At 38.3% G+C, this 15,814-nt stretch overlaps 1 protein-coding gene across 2 annotated transcripts in view; it reads left to right on the forward strand.

Annotated features, from left to right (window-relative positions):
- Positions 1 to 15,814, forward strand: part of adamts7 (ADAM metallopeptidase with thrombospondin type 1 motif 7) — a 71,392-nt gene that overhangs the window by 20,279 nt on the left and 35,299 nt on the right. For both annotated transcript variants that reach the window (XM_087840596.1, XM_087840597.1), the window contains exons 5-9: positions 4,379 to 4,462; positions 5,118 to 5,242; positions 6,888 to 7,037; positions 10,326 to 10,469; positions 15,121 to 15,265. In XM_087840596.1, the coding sequence (XP_087696722.1) occupies positions 4,379 to 4,462; positions 5,118 to 5,242; positions 6,888 to 7,037; positions 10,326 to 10,469; positions 15,121 to 15,265 (648 nt within the window). The remainder of the gene's footprint in view (positions 1 to 4,378; positions 4,463 to 5,117; positions 5,243 to 6,887; positions 7,038 to 10,325; positions 10,470 to 15,120; positions 15,266 to 15,814) is intronic.

Consider the following 15,814-nt stretch of genomic DNA (forward strand, 5'->3'; position numbering starts at 1 on the left):
CATCATGATAAAAAGTTTTTTTTTTCTCCCCTTTTTTTCCAACCATGTCACGCCACAACTCTGCAATCAATGTTATTCCTATATCGTATTCATGGGTCTAGTAAAGTGACTTCACTATTACTGAGTAGCGCATGAGGGAGTTTTCCAAATTAGTGCCATGTTGACTCAGACCGCAGCACCTGAAAGTTCTATCAGAGGACATAATATCAGGAAATGCAATTCACTGACAGAAAAGGACACAGATATACTGACCTAGCACACAGTAATACAAGGAGGAAGCAGCTATTATTCTCCACATCCTCCTGCGGTTCTTTTTTAAATTTCTTTACAGTGTTACATAGCAGCTTACATAGCTTTGAACTTTAAACGCCCAAACAATTCAGTTTTGCAAAAACAAGCTTGCAGAGCTTCAAGGGAAACGAACCGTTCAAACAATGTCATCATCTTCCTCATCCGCCAGTTGCTCCATTGTCTCCTCACCAGCGATGTCTTGAAATTGTCAACCATGCAAGAGGCTCGTGTTTTCTGTCTTCTGCTGTTTTCTGTGCACACAGAGTAAGGATTTATGAAAAAAACATAACCCACAGCGCAGCCAATCGAATGGAAAATCATTGTGTATTCACAAGGATGACACCCTCGTATCACTTTGAGCTAACAGTCGAGCGAAACATTAGCACAGCACTCTGTGGGCCGAGGGGAAACGTGTTACAACAACAGCACATTGTTGTGGAGAAAAATGCACGAGCTTTAAAAAGCCACAGCTTTGTTTGTACTCACAAGTTACAGAGTAGGAAAAAGTGGATAAAGATGATATGAAATGATGATAAGGTTGTTTAACAAAAATGTTGCTGTTGTTTGTTATATGCTCTGAAAATATCTGTGAATGACACAACAGTGAGGTTATAAAAAGAATTTTTGATGAATGAAGTCTTTTATCGGTGCCGGAGTTATTCGGCAGTGAAATACACTTTAAACGAGGCATTTCTTGGTTTAGAAAAACTGGAGATTCACATAGTATGAACTATGAATACACAATTTATGTACGAAAAAACACACCAATGGATTTAAACTGGGGTGAAAGTATAAAATAAAGTACATTATAAAATGAGGTTTTTTAAGTATGTTTGCTCAAACGTAAATGCTTCCCATAATCAACAGCATATTTCGAGGTTTATCTGTAAAACTGCTAGAAAACCATCCTTTAAAATGAACTTCCATCTGAATTACAATGACTTTCGCAGCCTGGATCAGTGTAGCAGTGGAACGAACCGCATCCAATAAACAATCATAGTTACAGAATGCTTGTTTATAGCTGTTCAGAAGAGAGGTAGTCAAAGGCAGGAGAAAGGTTGACCTTTTTGTAAACAGGGGCAGAATGTGATTTTTGTACAAACCACGATCGTGTGTTTTAATGGTCTCCTCTCAGAGGCATTCATGGTGCTGTATGTGAGGAAGAAAATAAGGCAATATAGAGGGAAGAGTTGAATTCCTGCTTCACCTCTGCAAAACAAACCTGCTGCTAAGTTAGGAAACAAATGGTCAAATTCAGACACCCCAGTTCCAGACTTGTACTACATCCCGAAAATCATACTGTCTGAAGCACACTTTCTTTTTAATGCTAAAGCAATAATCCCAACCTGTTGTAAGCAGCTTTTCATGCTTGAAAAATGCATTGAAACCTGCTGCTCTATCAGTCTCTGTTGATAGTGATGGTTAGAGTTTTATATCCCAGCGAGTTCCTTCCACCTCTCAGGCCTTTCTTTCATGCTTCTCATTTCTGGTTTCTCAAATCAACTGACCAACAAAGATCTGAGGTGATTTCCTTTCACGCTTCTCACTTCAGATTTCACGAATCAATTGATCTCCCTGTTCTGTAGTAATTAACCTCATGCTGCTTTCTGCCCTTTGTAAAGGATTTCCTCGTGGAAATGGAAAACAGGCTAGCATTTATATACAGTGGGGCAAAAAAGTATTTAGTCAGCCACCGATTGTGCAAGTTCCCCCACTTAAAATGATGACAGAGGTCAGTAATTTGCACCAGAGGTACACTTCAACTGTGAGAGACAGAATGTGAAAAAAAAATCCATGAATTCACATGGTAGGATTTGTAAAGAATTTATTCGTAAATCAGGGTGGAAAATAAGTATTTGGTCAATAACAAAAATACACCTCAATACTTTGTAACATAACCTTTGTTGGCAATAACAGAGGTCAAACGTTTACTATAGGTCTTTACCAGGTTTGCACACACAGTAGCTGGTATTTTGGCCCATTCCTCCATGCAGATCTTCTCAAGAGCAGTGATGTTTTGGGGCTGTCGCCGAGCAACACGGACTTTCAACTCCCGCCACAGTTTTTCTATGGGGTTGAGGTCTGGAGACTGGCTAGGCCACTCCAGGACTTTCAAATGCTTCTTACAGAGCCACTCCTTTGTTGCCCGGGCGGTGTGTTTTGGATCATTGTCATGTTGGAAGACCCAGCCTCGTTTCATCTTCAAAGTTCTCACTGATGGAAGGAGGTTTTGGCTCAAAATCTCACGATACTTGGCCCCATTCATTCTGTCCTTAACACGGATCAGTCGTCCTGTCCCCTTGGCAGAAAAACAGCCCCATAGCATGATGTTTCCACCCCCATGCTTCACAGTAGGTATGGTGTTCTTGGGATGCAACTCAGTATTCTTCTTCCTCCAAACACGACGAGTTGAGTTTATACCAAAAAGTTCTACTTTGGTTTCATCTGACCACATGACATTCTCCCAATCCTCTGCTGTATCATCCATGTGCTCTCTGGCAAACTTCAGACGGGCCTGGACATGCACTGGCTTCAGCAGCGGAACACGTCTGGCACTGCGGGATTTGATTCCCTGCCGTTGTAGTGTGTTACTGATGGTGACCTTTGTTACTTTGGTCCCAGCTCTCTGCAGGTCATTCACCAGGTCCCCCCGTGTGGTTCTGGGATCTTTGCTCACCGTTCTCATGATCATTTTGACCCCACGGGATGAGATCTTGCGTGGAGCCCCAGATCGAGGGAGATTTTTAGTGGTCTTGTATGTCTTCCATTTTCTGATGATTGCTCCCACAGTTGATTTTTTTCACACCAAGCTGCTTGCCTATTGTAGATTCACTCTTCCCAGTCTGGTGCAGGTCTACAATTCTTTTCCTGGTGTCCTTCGAAAGCTCTTTGGTCTTGGCCATGGCGGAGTTTGGAGTCTGACTGGTTGAGGCTGTGGACAGGTGTCTTTTATACAGATGATGAGGTCAAACAGGTGCCATTCATACAGGTAACGAGTGGGGGACAGAAAAGCTTCTTACAGAAGACGTTACAGGTCTGTGAGAGCCAGGGATTTTCCTTGTTTGAGGTGACCAAATACTTATTTTCCACCCTGATTTACGAATAAATTCTTTACAAATCCTACCATGTGAATTCATGGATTTTTTTTTCACATTCTGTCTCTCACAGTTGAAGTGTACCTCTGGTGCAAATTACTGACCTCTGTCATCATTTTAAGGGGGGGAACTTGCACAATCGGTGGCTGACTAAATACTTTTTTGCCCCACTGTACAGCTTTTCTACTTGCACTCAGAGATCTTTAGGCCACAAGAACACTGACTAATGCATTCATCCAGCTCTTTATTTTTGCACTAAAAGCACTTTATTTACATCAAACCTTTACCCCAACCCAGAGCCTTTTTGCTGCATGGTGACTGTGCCACTGTTAAAGCTACTGACTAACTCTTTAAATTTTGGTACTTTAGACATAAATAACCTTGTGACAAAGTGCTCAAGGGAACCATATTTGAAAAGTAAAGAGTTTAGAGTCATACTTTTTACATCCTCTAGATTTCCTGAGTGCAAACCAGAAACCCAAAGGTGAAAAATTACATCAGATGTTGTGTTGCTGTTTGTGTGCATACCACTACTGATGTGTTTTGCTTTAAATGTGCATAATTACAGGCTATAATTATTTCTTTTTAAATACCCGGGTACTTAGGCTTTTGATAGTTAAAGAGACTAGCTGTAATAAATAGATTTGAAAGCTTTGATGTTAAGAGGTTAAAAGTATTAAAAAGCTGTACAGGTCCCTGCTCACAGACTCCCTTTGAAAATTCAGATCATGACTCACGCATAGAAAAACATTGAAAGGCTGGGAAAAAGGTTTCTAAAAAAATAAATATTTGTAAAATGCAAATGATAATTCATGTTGACAATGAAGATTTGAAAACTGCAAATTATTAACTGAAAAGGTCTAGGCTGATACTTTAGCTCGGGTGTCAGTTTGAGCATAAATGTGTTTAATAAATGAAAATCCAGCAGTCAAGTTTATTTTTCTAGCCATTGCCCTGATTTTAATTTAGTGTTAAAAGAAGTTTTCTTCCAGGTTGCAGGTCTCTACAGAGACGCCAGTATTGGGAATGCAATCAACATCGTGGTTGTTCGACTCATCCTGCTGGAGAAGGACGAGGTAAAAACAGATTTCTGTATGTTAATGAAGGGTGGTTTTATTAGTTTCCATATAAAGAGTCAAATCCAAAATTCCTGACCACAGAAATTCTTCAATAGTTTGGTGTCCTGAAAGCTAGTTTTAGAAGTTTTGTTTTCTTTTTCTTTTTTTTCAAGTGTGGGTCAGAATGACCTGTTTTACCTACTCTCTGGGTTTCTTTCCATTTAAAGAATGAAATCCCATTCAGAATGACTGAAAACTACTAAACATTACTTGCTTTTAGGTTCTTGGGTGCAGTCAATACTTGCAACTTGTAACTATGCAATAAATAAATGAAAATGGTTTTCTTAGTCATTCTGATTGCTGTACTGTATGTACAAACCGATTGTAAGCAGTAAAATGTACAGAAATGTTTTGCTGACAGCTGTTAGAATTACAAAACTCACTCTTAGTAATAGCCGAGATATACAACACACTGACATGGACGCTATCACCTTATCTTCATCAAGTCATGGTGCAATTTGGTTTTCCATTTCAGTTTATAGCCATATTTATCTCTGTGCTGTGCACTTATTCCGGGCAATTTTGTGTACTTAGTGTGCATTAGCTGCTAATGATTGATTTGTCTGCTGTTATGTTTTCTTCTCTTCATCTGATCGTGACATGTCGCCGATAGGATGACTTGAAGATTACACACCACGCTGACAACAGCTTAAACAGCTTCTGTAAGTGGCAAAAGAAACTCAACATGAAAGGGGACGAGCACCCGCTCCACCACGATGTCGCTGTTCTGCTCACCAGGTACCACATACACACTGCTTTCCTTCGTAGTACATTTATCTTTTTACTGTTTGAGCCCAAAGCCCAGCTATGCGTGTAATGTGAATATTGGTGTGCGAGTGGCAATCATAAAGTTTCCTGTTTAAATTAGTCTGTTAAGCCCTGTGGCAACGTGAGATCACACAATGGTGACTAAACCTATGGCTCACTGATTAGAATATTACTAAATTTATATACTTGCAGTTTTGCAAAGCGAGTGTCTGTGGCGACCCTTACAGCTAATGCAAGGTGAATATCAAAAATGAACCAAAGAGTACCACAGTCATTTCTGCATTATTCAACAGGGCATCAATTTATGATATTGCAGGGCGTAATGGAACAAAAAGACGCAGCCTCAGCTTTTACATGAAAAGTAGCCGGGGAGAACTGCTTTTACTCAGCCCTGCAGTTTATGGGTTATGCAGCTTGAAATCAGATCATGTTTTTTTTTCTCAAGACAATGACAAAAGGCCAACTAATGCCTGATTTTGTTATTAAAACTAAAATTATTTAGTTCCCTTTAGAATTCAATGTTAATAACATTCAACCAAGATTGAAACGTCTGTGATATGACTGAGATTTTGTTTGCACGACCTTTCTCTACTGTCACAGTTCAGAAGTAATAGTTTGACTTTTTGGAAAAGACACTTGTACAGTACCTAACCAATTTCAGAGGAATGTTTTTTGTCAGTTAAGCCGCTTGATAATGACCTATGACGCACTTAACTCAAGGGATGAACCAGCGTTGTGGTCACACAACTTAGCAAAGAGCCAATTTTAAATTGTATCTTTAGGCACTAATTTAATAACAACCTGCCAAAAAACAAATTGTTTGTTTCAATTTCTTTACTCGAAATCTTTGAAATATGCCAAAAAAAGAGAAAAAAACACTGTTTGACGGACATAAAACAGTATCTTTGCTACATCAAGGTGATTCCTGAAGAGCTGTTACCCAAAAACTTGGCATATTTCAGCATAATGTGCAGTGCGTCCTTAAAAAATGTAGGAAACTGGACAAAAGTGGAAGATTAAAGAAGACATGCCAGGCCTAAAAAGACTATCTAGAGCGGGTGAACAGCATCTGAGTCATGTTCTTAAGAAACAGGGAAAAATTAATCAAATACCTGGCACAGGACCCGAGAGATGCACCTTGCTTTTCACATTGATCCATCTGCTGTTCACTGAAACCTCATCAGAAACGGTGCCTCTCAAGAAGCCATTCTTAAGGAAGGCAAACATTTGTGCTTTTCATATTAGCACCACTCAGATATCTTTTCTATTTCCTCTGTCCTCCTCTTGTTCCCTAGATGATCTGCTCTCTTTTTCTACCTTGTTCAGCCAATAAAAGGAAGCGTGATAGCAAAAATGTTAAAACACTCTTCTGGCTTTAAAAAGCTGGATTTGCAATTTACAGCTGTTATCTGCAGATATTAAATATTTTTAAATATAAGATCTGAGAAGAAAGTAATGCATATGTAAAATCCAGTTATGCATTTTATTCATTCATTCACGTCTCGAATGAATGAATGCTTCCAGTCATAAGAAGATCATTATTATTATTTTGTAATCATTGCTTCACCCCCTTCTTCTGATATGTGACCAACAGTCTGTCGTCTTCTTTCCACAGAAAGGACATCTGCGCATCCGTCAACACACCTTGTGAAACCCTGGGTCTGTCGCATGTGGCGGGAATGTGTCAGCCGCATCGCAGTTGCAGCATTAGCGAGGACACGGGCCTCCCACTGGCTTTCACTGTAGCACACGAGCTAGGACACAAGTAAGGTTTTGGTGCATGCACACATACAAACACAACCACTGTGGCATTCTAGTCTTTGGAAGGTCAGTCAGTGCAAACATTCAGGCGATTAACCCCGAGTTTCACCAGCGAGCCAAAATCATGTTCGTCAGCACAAACGCTCTGTTAGTGTTTTGTTCATCAGCCTCTTTATAAAACATGAAGCTTGATCCTGGAGTTGACTTTTCATATTCTAAAATAAATCCATTATAACACTGGATTTGTAAAAAAACATCAATACATTCTTTTAAGAAAATCATATTTTCTTGAAATGTTCTACTTTTTTTCATCCATGTCTGTAATTATTACTAAATTACTATTTTTTTTTTTCATTACAACATTACACTTTACAACTCTACTTTACTAAGATCTTCTTAAATATCACCCTTTCTTCTTTTAACTAATTTTCTAATAACAATAGACCGAGCAATAAAGAAAAATAGTACGACACAAGACGCTAAATAATAGATTAACACATGAAATAAAAGCAACACTATAAAGTGATCTCAAGTCAGGGTGTTAACACATTTCCTGTTAGCTGAAACAAATGATATTTGAAAATTGTGTAATTATGTATGTAATTAGACCACTCTGCTCTGTCTATAAAACTCAGCAAAGTTGCCCTCGTCAGGTTTTAATTTTAACAGGATGAAACAACCTTGGAAGACAAAATAATTGATAATCCAAAGCAACCAGTTTGCTGAGAACATTAGTGCTTTCTGCTCAATTTGAACTTATTTTAATTTAATTTGATTTTTGCCCTCTGTTTGTTCATTGGTCAATTAACCAAACTGTTTAAACATTAACACAAATTAAAAAAAATAAAAGTTACCTTGCTGCTACAGCCGCATAATCCTCGAGCACAGACTGCTATTTGTATTGGGCTAGTGCAGCACTCATTCAAAGTGTCTGCTCAGAACTGGCTGTTATTGGCTTAAAGTAAGAGCGAGTGCTTGAAGTCAGTTGTCGCCACATAAATAGAACGTGTTATTAAATTCGCAGCTGATTCAGGCTGCCCACATTTAGTTGTAAAGCAGAAAAGAGGGAAAAGTCTCGTTAATGTGCCCAGAAGAAAGAACAAGCCAGTGCTCGTGTGAATATGTAAGTCCAGTAAGTCCAGTTTAATAAAGAGCAGCTAATGCAAACAACATTTATAATCAAGATTTTGTGAATGAAGAATAATGTATGGTAGATTTTGTTGACATAAAAAATATGGAGGACTGCACAACCAAACAACTCTATGCCCGACGCTGCCTGTCCTTGGTCCACAGCAATACACGCATCAAATCTGCGGTGGATTGGATGAGCTGTTGTTGAGAAAAGCAAACAACAGGTGCACACACACACACATGCAAGAGCTGAGTTTCTCATTATGCTCTTATTGTCGCTTGGACTCCATCTACACACAACTACACAAAACCTTGCTGTTTTGAAAAGGCGACTGCTATGAGCATACGCACCAAAAAAGTGTGTGCGTGTGTGTGTGTGTGTGTGTGTGTGGGTGTGCGTTTCAGGTAAATGATATAGCAACCTCTCCAAAGTGAACCCGAGGACCAGCTTGGTTATAGATAATGTAAAATGTATTTTAAAAATGTATTTTATTATTCATCACACAACCAAACAACTCCCTCCTGCATGTTCTCGGATCTATGTCAACACACACATCGGGTCTGAGGTAGATCGGACAGACTGCTGTTGAGAAAAGCAAACAAGAGACACGCGAAGGAGTCTTTCATTATAGTCTTATTGTCACCTGGACTGCATCTATACAATCATAAATCACACCCTCTTCAAGCTAATTCAACTTGACTCCTGTGACTTGAAAGAGTGAGTGGTCGATAGGTTAATTTATGTCTTAATTACTGTACTCAGCTCAACCTATACTACAAGTGTGTACTTGTACTACGTTTATTAAGTCACCTTAGGAACTTTGTCCTTGAAAATGTGCTGAACAGACCCTATTTTTCACAATATCTGGTTTGTTTGGTTTTACCCTTGAATATATGTCGAGGTTATTTTCTTGAAGGATTGAACAGGTCTTAGGCTGAAGGGAGACAAGGGTGTTCTTAATATGACGACAAAATAAATTCAGAGCATGAAAGGCTATGAAAGTTATTTTCTTCATTCAAAACCACAATGGTACAATTAGACTGCTTAAAAGGGTAAAAAGAAAATATTGTATATATTTGTGTTATTGCCTGTGTTTTATATTATGTGATTGGTCTGATTGTTTGGTTTTTTGCCACTTTATTGAGGGTCTTTTTTTATATTACTGATAAGGATACACATGGTGAAAGTGTACTGTATTTCTTCCAGTTACCATGAAAATCCTACATCACTGTCTCCTGCTACTATATTGTATAAACATGGTGCTGCGAATCATCTTAAAAAAGCTGTTGTATTGTAAAGTTACCCGGGAAAACAGCTATTCTAGATGGAATATGTCTACTAGAGTATAACAGAAAGCGTTTTCCTTTTTACAGGGTCTCTGGCTAAAATTGAGAAAATTAATGCTGCTATGCTTTGTTGAAACAAAGAAAAACTATAATACTGAAATACACATGATCATACATGTAATTGTTTGATCAAGCTTCATTTTTGATTTTAATGATTTAAGGAAGTCAGATTAGTTTGTCTAAGGTTTTCTTCATGCTCCTTCATCGATAAGCAAAGCGCAGATTTTTCAATTCAAAATTAAAATCCAAACTTGTTCTTGGAACTCGTCACATGTTAAAAGAAGTTACGGTACATGTTAAAACCCCAATTTCCTTTAAAAATTAATTCCTAGAAAATGATGATGAAATGCATTTGCTGTACGGATTTTCTTTCGCGCGCTCATCTTTTCTTAATCGACATCCATCAGATTTTGAAAAACTTGCCAGTCATCGCTGAAGTTATCTAAGAAAATAGATCCTAGAGCTCCAGATAAAGAGAAAAAGAAATTCAGGCTAAAAAGAAGGGGTGAATGGCCTTTTCCTCATCATATTTACATTAGTAATGTTTGTGTAGTCACGCTCTCTGCAAGAAGAAAGAAACTCTGTGTCTCTTGTAAATGAGATATTAAGTCTCAGTGGGACTACCTGGATAAACAAAGGTTACATAAATAAAAAAGTTCTGCCTGCTTTGATGTATTTTAAACATGTGGAGTGCTCATAATTCTTTATTATACTACACATGCGGTGCTTTACCTTGATATACGTGCTACATGCTGTGCCCCCTCACTTTAATTGCTTTTTTTCCTTTTTTGTGAATTGTTCCTTTTTATCACAGTTTTGGGATTCAGCATGATGGCAGCGGTAATGACTGTGAACCCGTTGGGAAACGACCTTTCGTCATGTCTCCACAGCTCCTGTACGGCACCTCTTTGCCCAGGTGGTCACGCTGCAGTCGCCGATACATCACCCGCTTCCTAGAGTGAGTGCCTGTTTGTTCTGTATGACTGTGCTGCTGTGTAACATACATGTATATAGGCTTGAGGATTCATGTGCCCTAAACTTTTTTGGATTTCCCTGCAGTTTCCCTGTTTGCTGTAATCTGTCACCAACATCTAGAACCATTAGCAGATCACAAAACTAAACCATCACTACATAATAAAACTTCCTGACCAAGATACACTGCAGTTTAAAACACTGAAAATAAATTTCATAACTCTGTTTCAAATGACCTTTAACATTAGAGCCCTTTGGGTAATAATGGCTTTTCACAATAGTACAGAAGAGAGGCTGTTCTTCACTGCTGAATGCTTTTATTACTGTGGCAATGTTATCTTAGAAGGTATTTATATTGAAGGGCAATGGCCACGTCATTGTTAAACCCCTTAAGGTCAGCAGCACAGTTAACCCTCTCAAGGCAGGCGTTGCCGATTTGCAACAGTTAAAAACTAACAACCTGATTACCCCACATACATATTTTATGAGTTTTTTCTACTCAGAAGTACCACTGCAGGACTTGGTTGTGCATTAGCAACAAAAAGTTTAATTTGAGCCTGAGAGGGTTAATGCTGCCCACTTACTTTAGTGACTGACATTAAAAAAAGGCCCTCTAACCCACCTCTATTCTACATCTGATAGCCAAATAGTGACCCAGGACTAGTAACTGTGACTCCTAACTTCATTTAAAGCTCACTGGACAGTCAGTAATTCATATGTGATGAAGTTGAGTAAAAGCCTAAATAGAGTGCTTCTTTTTCTTGAATCAAAGCTTTGTTTAAATGGATTTTGAAACAAACATTTCTGTCTGTGACTGTCTTTAGTGAGCTTTTTACATCATGTACTGATATCAGTTTTGCAATGTTCCAGTTGAACTGTGCAGTTTTTGGGCTTGTCTTGCCAATATTAACTTATACTCAATATTATTAAATTATTGATAATAATATTTGATAAAAACAATGCAGTTGTGTAACTTTCAGTATATGGCTGTATACCCCATCATACGTTCCATCATCTGGCTACTTTTACACTACAGTCTGCCAGTGTCTCTCAGCTGTACAGACAGCTGCTACCATCAAAGACTTGATTCTTGCTTCAGCGGCACATGTGCTGAACGTCTGAAATATTTCACCAGAACTGCCCCAGTTTCTTTGCTCCGAGCATCTGGAATTCATTTAGTGGGTGTTCAGCTACTTGACAGTATCGTCTACTTGACTCCACTGTGGGAGTTCACGGTGATATTTACACTTGTGGGAGTTTGCGGCACAAAAGCCAGTGGTTTGTGTGTTTATATGAGTTATATGTGTTTAATTTGTGTGTCTGTTTCTGACAGATAGTTTAAAGTGGGAAAAAAAGTCTAAAACCACTTAAAACCAGCACTTCCAGTTAGTTCAGTCAGTATGTGTTTTAATGAAAACCAACTCGCCTATATGTATTTTGCAATAGTATATAGACTATAGTGTGTTAGCATATATTTTAGCATTGTGCTCAAAGCCACAATGCATTAAATCATGGTTAACGTGAGGTTTTATTTTTCTTTCCATTTTATTCACTTAACTCTACCCATCTCACCCCATTTTTCTCTGCCACGTCTCTGCCGCTGACTGAAAGACAAAGCCTCTATTGTATATATAGCTTCATTTGTCCCAGCAGGCCTCCATAGCTCGCACTGCTTCAGAGGTCTGATCTGTAGGTGTCATTTCATGTGGAAAGTGAAAGGTCACACTGAGCTGACGACTGATATAATCACATAGATGGGCTACTAAACAGAGCCTCGCTTAAAAGGTCCAGACTGCTGAAAGAAGCCCTAAGATAGCTCACACATAACAGTGTATGGATGGATGGATGGATGGATGGATGGATGGATGGATGGATGGATGGATCTGATAGAGCCAAACAAAACTTGGGTCATCACTAATACCTCTAAGATTAACACAGTGATGACTATGGCTAGAGGCATGCATTAGACTTTCATGTTGTCTGTCTATGTACACTGATGGGGGGGTGGTATTGAACATCATATCCCAAATCAGAGACAAGATTTTTTTGCCCTTCTTTGAAATTGTAAAGGACACTGGATTGTTGACAATTACATTGTTTTCAATTATGAATTCTTAAAAGTTCTAGATGGTGAAAGAGCTGGTATTTTATTAGCGCTAAAATAAGAGTCTCCATCAAGATAAAGTTATGATGGCCCTGTGTTAAGTAATGTGAGCTTTGTAACATGATTTTTAGCTGCATGTATCTAGTTATGCTGTTAAATAATACAGCCTGGAAACACACTTGAAAATCAAAAATAACAAAAGTAAATAACCAAAACTGTCATCCTTCACTTGTTTGTAATGCTTTAATTTAAAAAGATAATAAGCATGTGTCACTGAAACTGTGATTAAATGGTAAATGGGGTGCTGCCTCCGTAGCACTTTTCTACTCATACTGGGCAAAAAACAAGTGACCTCTGTCAAATTGCAAGCGCTGACTTGTAATGTACAAAGAGTATTTTTCCACAACTAGGTCCAGGTGTTGCCCTTTCACAGATTTACAGGACTTGAACTGCATTTTTATGGGGGGGTGGCACCTGAGCAGAGCAAGCAGGAAGCAAGATACTTACAACTCATTCATGTTCTCATGTGCAGTTAAGCAGGGTTATGTCTGAAAAAGTTCAAGCCTGAAGTGCATGTGTGAAAACAACTAAATTTATCATGAATCTGGACAGACTTTGATGTAAGCTGCAACCTGACTGGTTGGTAAAGACGGAAACTCTGGAGACATCAAAGACTGAATGAAACTACTTGTTGTAATGTGACAGAGGCCACTTTTCATCTTTCTATTGTGTATATGTTTTTTCTTTTCTTTTTTTCTGCTACTGCACATACATGAGATTGTTTGACTCTCTTGAGTGCTTTGAGTGCTCAGTTGGAGTAGAAAAGTATAAGTACCAGTCCATTTACCATTTAATGTTATTAGCCAGTTCACATGCTTATTACCATTTTGATTAAAGCATTAAAGACCAATGCAGGAAACTTTTTTGAGTTGTCTTTAAATGCAGTTATTTAGCAGCTTGACCAAAGATGTAGCTAAAGCTCACATTACTTAACATCATCACAACTTTATCTTCGCAGAGATCAAAGTCCTGGTAAATTTCAATCGACAGTGTGATTCATCCGTACATCAAACAACTTTTTTCCTTGGCCGACAATCTTAAACCAGGATCTTGATGGATTTGTCTGCTATTTCATGATATAGAGGGTTTTTTAGCTGAAAAACACGTGGTCCAACAAGCTTGACAGGAGGACTATCAATTAGCTATTTAGCGCCATCGCCAGGCTAACATAGGCCAAGTGTTTCCAAGTGTTCAAGCTCTATATATTTTAGTGATTGGTTAGGATAATTCGAGTCTCCTAAAATGATGCATGCAGATTTGTTGGCTGCACATATATGATGTGAATCTCTCATTCTGCTCGTTGGAAACCAGTGTGAGATGATTGAGTAGATCTGCAGTTTCTGATCTACTACGAACTTGTCTGGCACCAACAGCCAGGTTTCAAGTCTTTTAAATAATCTTTCATACCCACTGAGAAGTGGCTGATGACTATATTTGTAAGTTTATGTTATATTTATCTGTACCCATATACTTATTTCTAAAAAGCGTGTCTCACACAAGGTAAGACTAGTACGTTTTGCAAATCTCTCTTAAATACACATAAAGATAGATATAAATATAAATTGAATCAATAAAGAAGATTTCTCTGTATATGACAGAAGGATATGTTTTTAGCCTCACAGCTGACTGAATGTCTTCTTAACTGAGCAAGTTCTAAGAAACACAGCTTGTCATTATTAACAGGACAAACCTGTATGTATTTCTATTCTACATGTGTAAATCTGTTCTGGTGATGCATCAATGATAATGTATCTGCCAGTGTGAGGTAAGTCAAGAGGAAGATGACCTTACTCTGAGGATCCTTCTTTGCATCACCTTCATGGGGCTCGAAATTCTTGTGTTACTAAAAACAAAATACAGGACAAAGTAAACCAAATCACTTATCTTTCTCCTCATCTTCCACTTGACACTGTGATGCCTGTAAATAATTTTTCTGTTGGAGTCTATAATTATACTAGACTGCCGTAATCACATAATTAAACACTCGCACGTTGATTGTCAAGCTGTGGATGAAGTGGGAAAGAGAAATGCTCTTTTGAATGAAATGTCATGCAGAGAATATATGCCTGCAGTTGATTATTATATTCAGATGGGCTTTGTAGCTGTGTATCAACTGTGGTTTTCTGAAACTTTTCCGCCTTTTAATTGCACTGCCCTCATCTAAGTTGTCATTTGTAGGTATTTGTATAGCCACTGAGTTGTGCAAGGGCTAGTGTTACTCCCACATTAAGTTTTTAAAGCTATAACTTGTCAAAATTTGTACGTTCGGCATGTTTTTTCCTAAAAATAATCAATAAATGAAACCCTCAGGGTTTAGTAATAACCAATGTAGCCTTTGTTATTGTACATTTGCTTCAGTCAACTATATAAAGAAATCAGAAAAGTTGTACTATACTCCACAGCCGCTGACATTTTCATAAACTGTGATCATTTCGTTCTTTTCTCTAACTTCTACCTTCCGCCTCCCTCACAGCCGTGGCTGGGGCTGGTGCCTCGATGATGCCCCAGTGAAGGATAGGTTGTCTCTGTCTACGGTGCTTCCTGGCGTTCTGTACAGTGCTGTCCATCAGTGTCGGCTCCAGTATGGATCAGGATCCCTGCTCTGTGATGACATGGATGTAAGATTCTCTAAAATTACACAATTAAATGATAGTCTTTGTCCCATAATCCTTAAAAATGTTCTTATGATGTTTTTGATCAACCCCAAAACCTTAACGACTGTTCCCTGATTCATCCTCTGTTCTTTCTTGACATGAGTTTCTTTTCTATGCACTATACATCTGTCTTTTTCCTTGGTTTTACTCTCTTATTTCTGACAAATTTTAAGGACATTAAATCACAATAGTGTGATTTAAAATATTACTCCACATAAACTGACTTTGGCAATATCTTTGGCCATTCCTCAGAACTGTCTGTCGGCTTGAATTAAACTAAGAGAACATATAAGGAAAACATTCTCCTCTCTGCACCAATTTCTGCGTTTCTTTAACCTCATTCCTCTGAGTGCAATGAAATAACAAAATGTTAATTCCAGCCTCACAACAACCACATAAATGTGTTGATTACAGTTACAACCTTTTAATAACACATAAGGCGAAAAAAATAGCCTAAAGAACTAATTTAAATGGACTAAACAGCCATTTTAAAATAACAGTGGTATCAGTCAG

Source organism: Neolamprologus brichardi, chromosome 1 (assembly GCF_056152115.1).
Source record: "Neolamprologus brichardi isolate AB-2024 chromosome 1, ASM5615211v1, whole genome shotgun sequence".
Lineage (NCBI taxonomy): Eukaryota > Metazoa > Chordata > Actinopteri > Cichliformes > Cichlidae > Neolamprologus > Neolamprologus brichardi.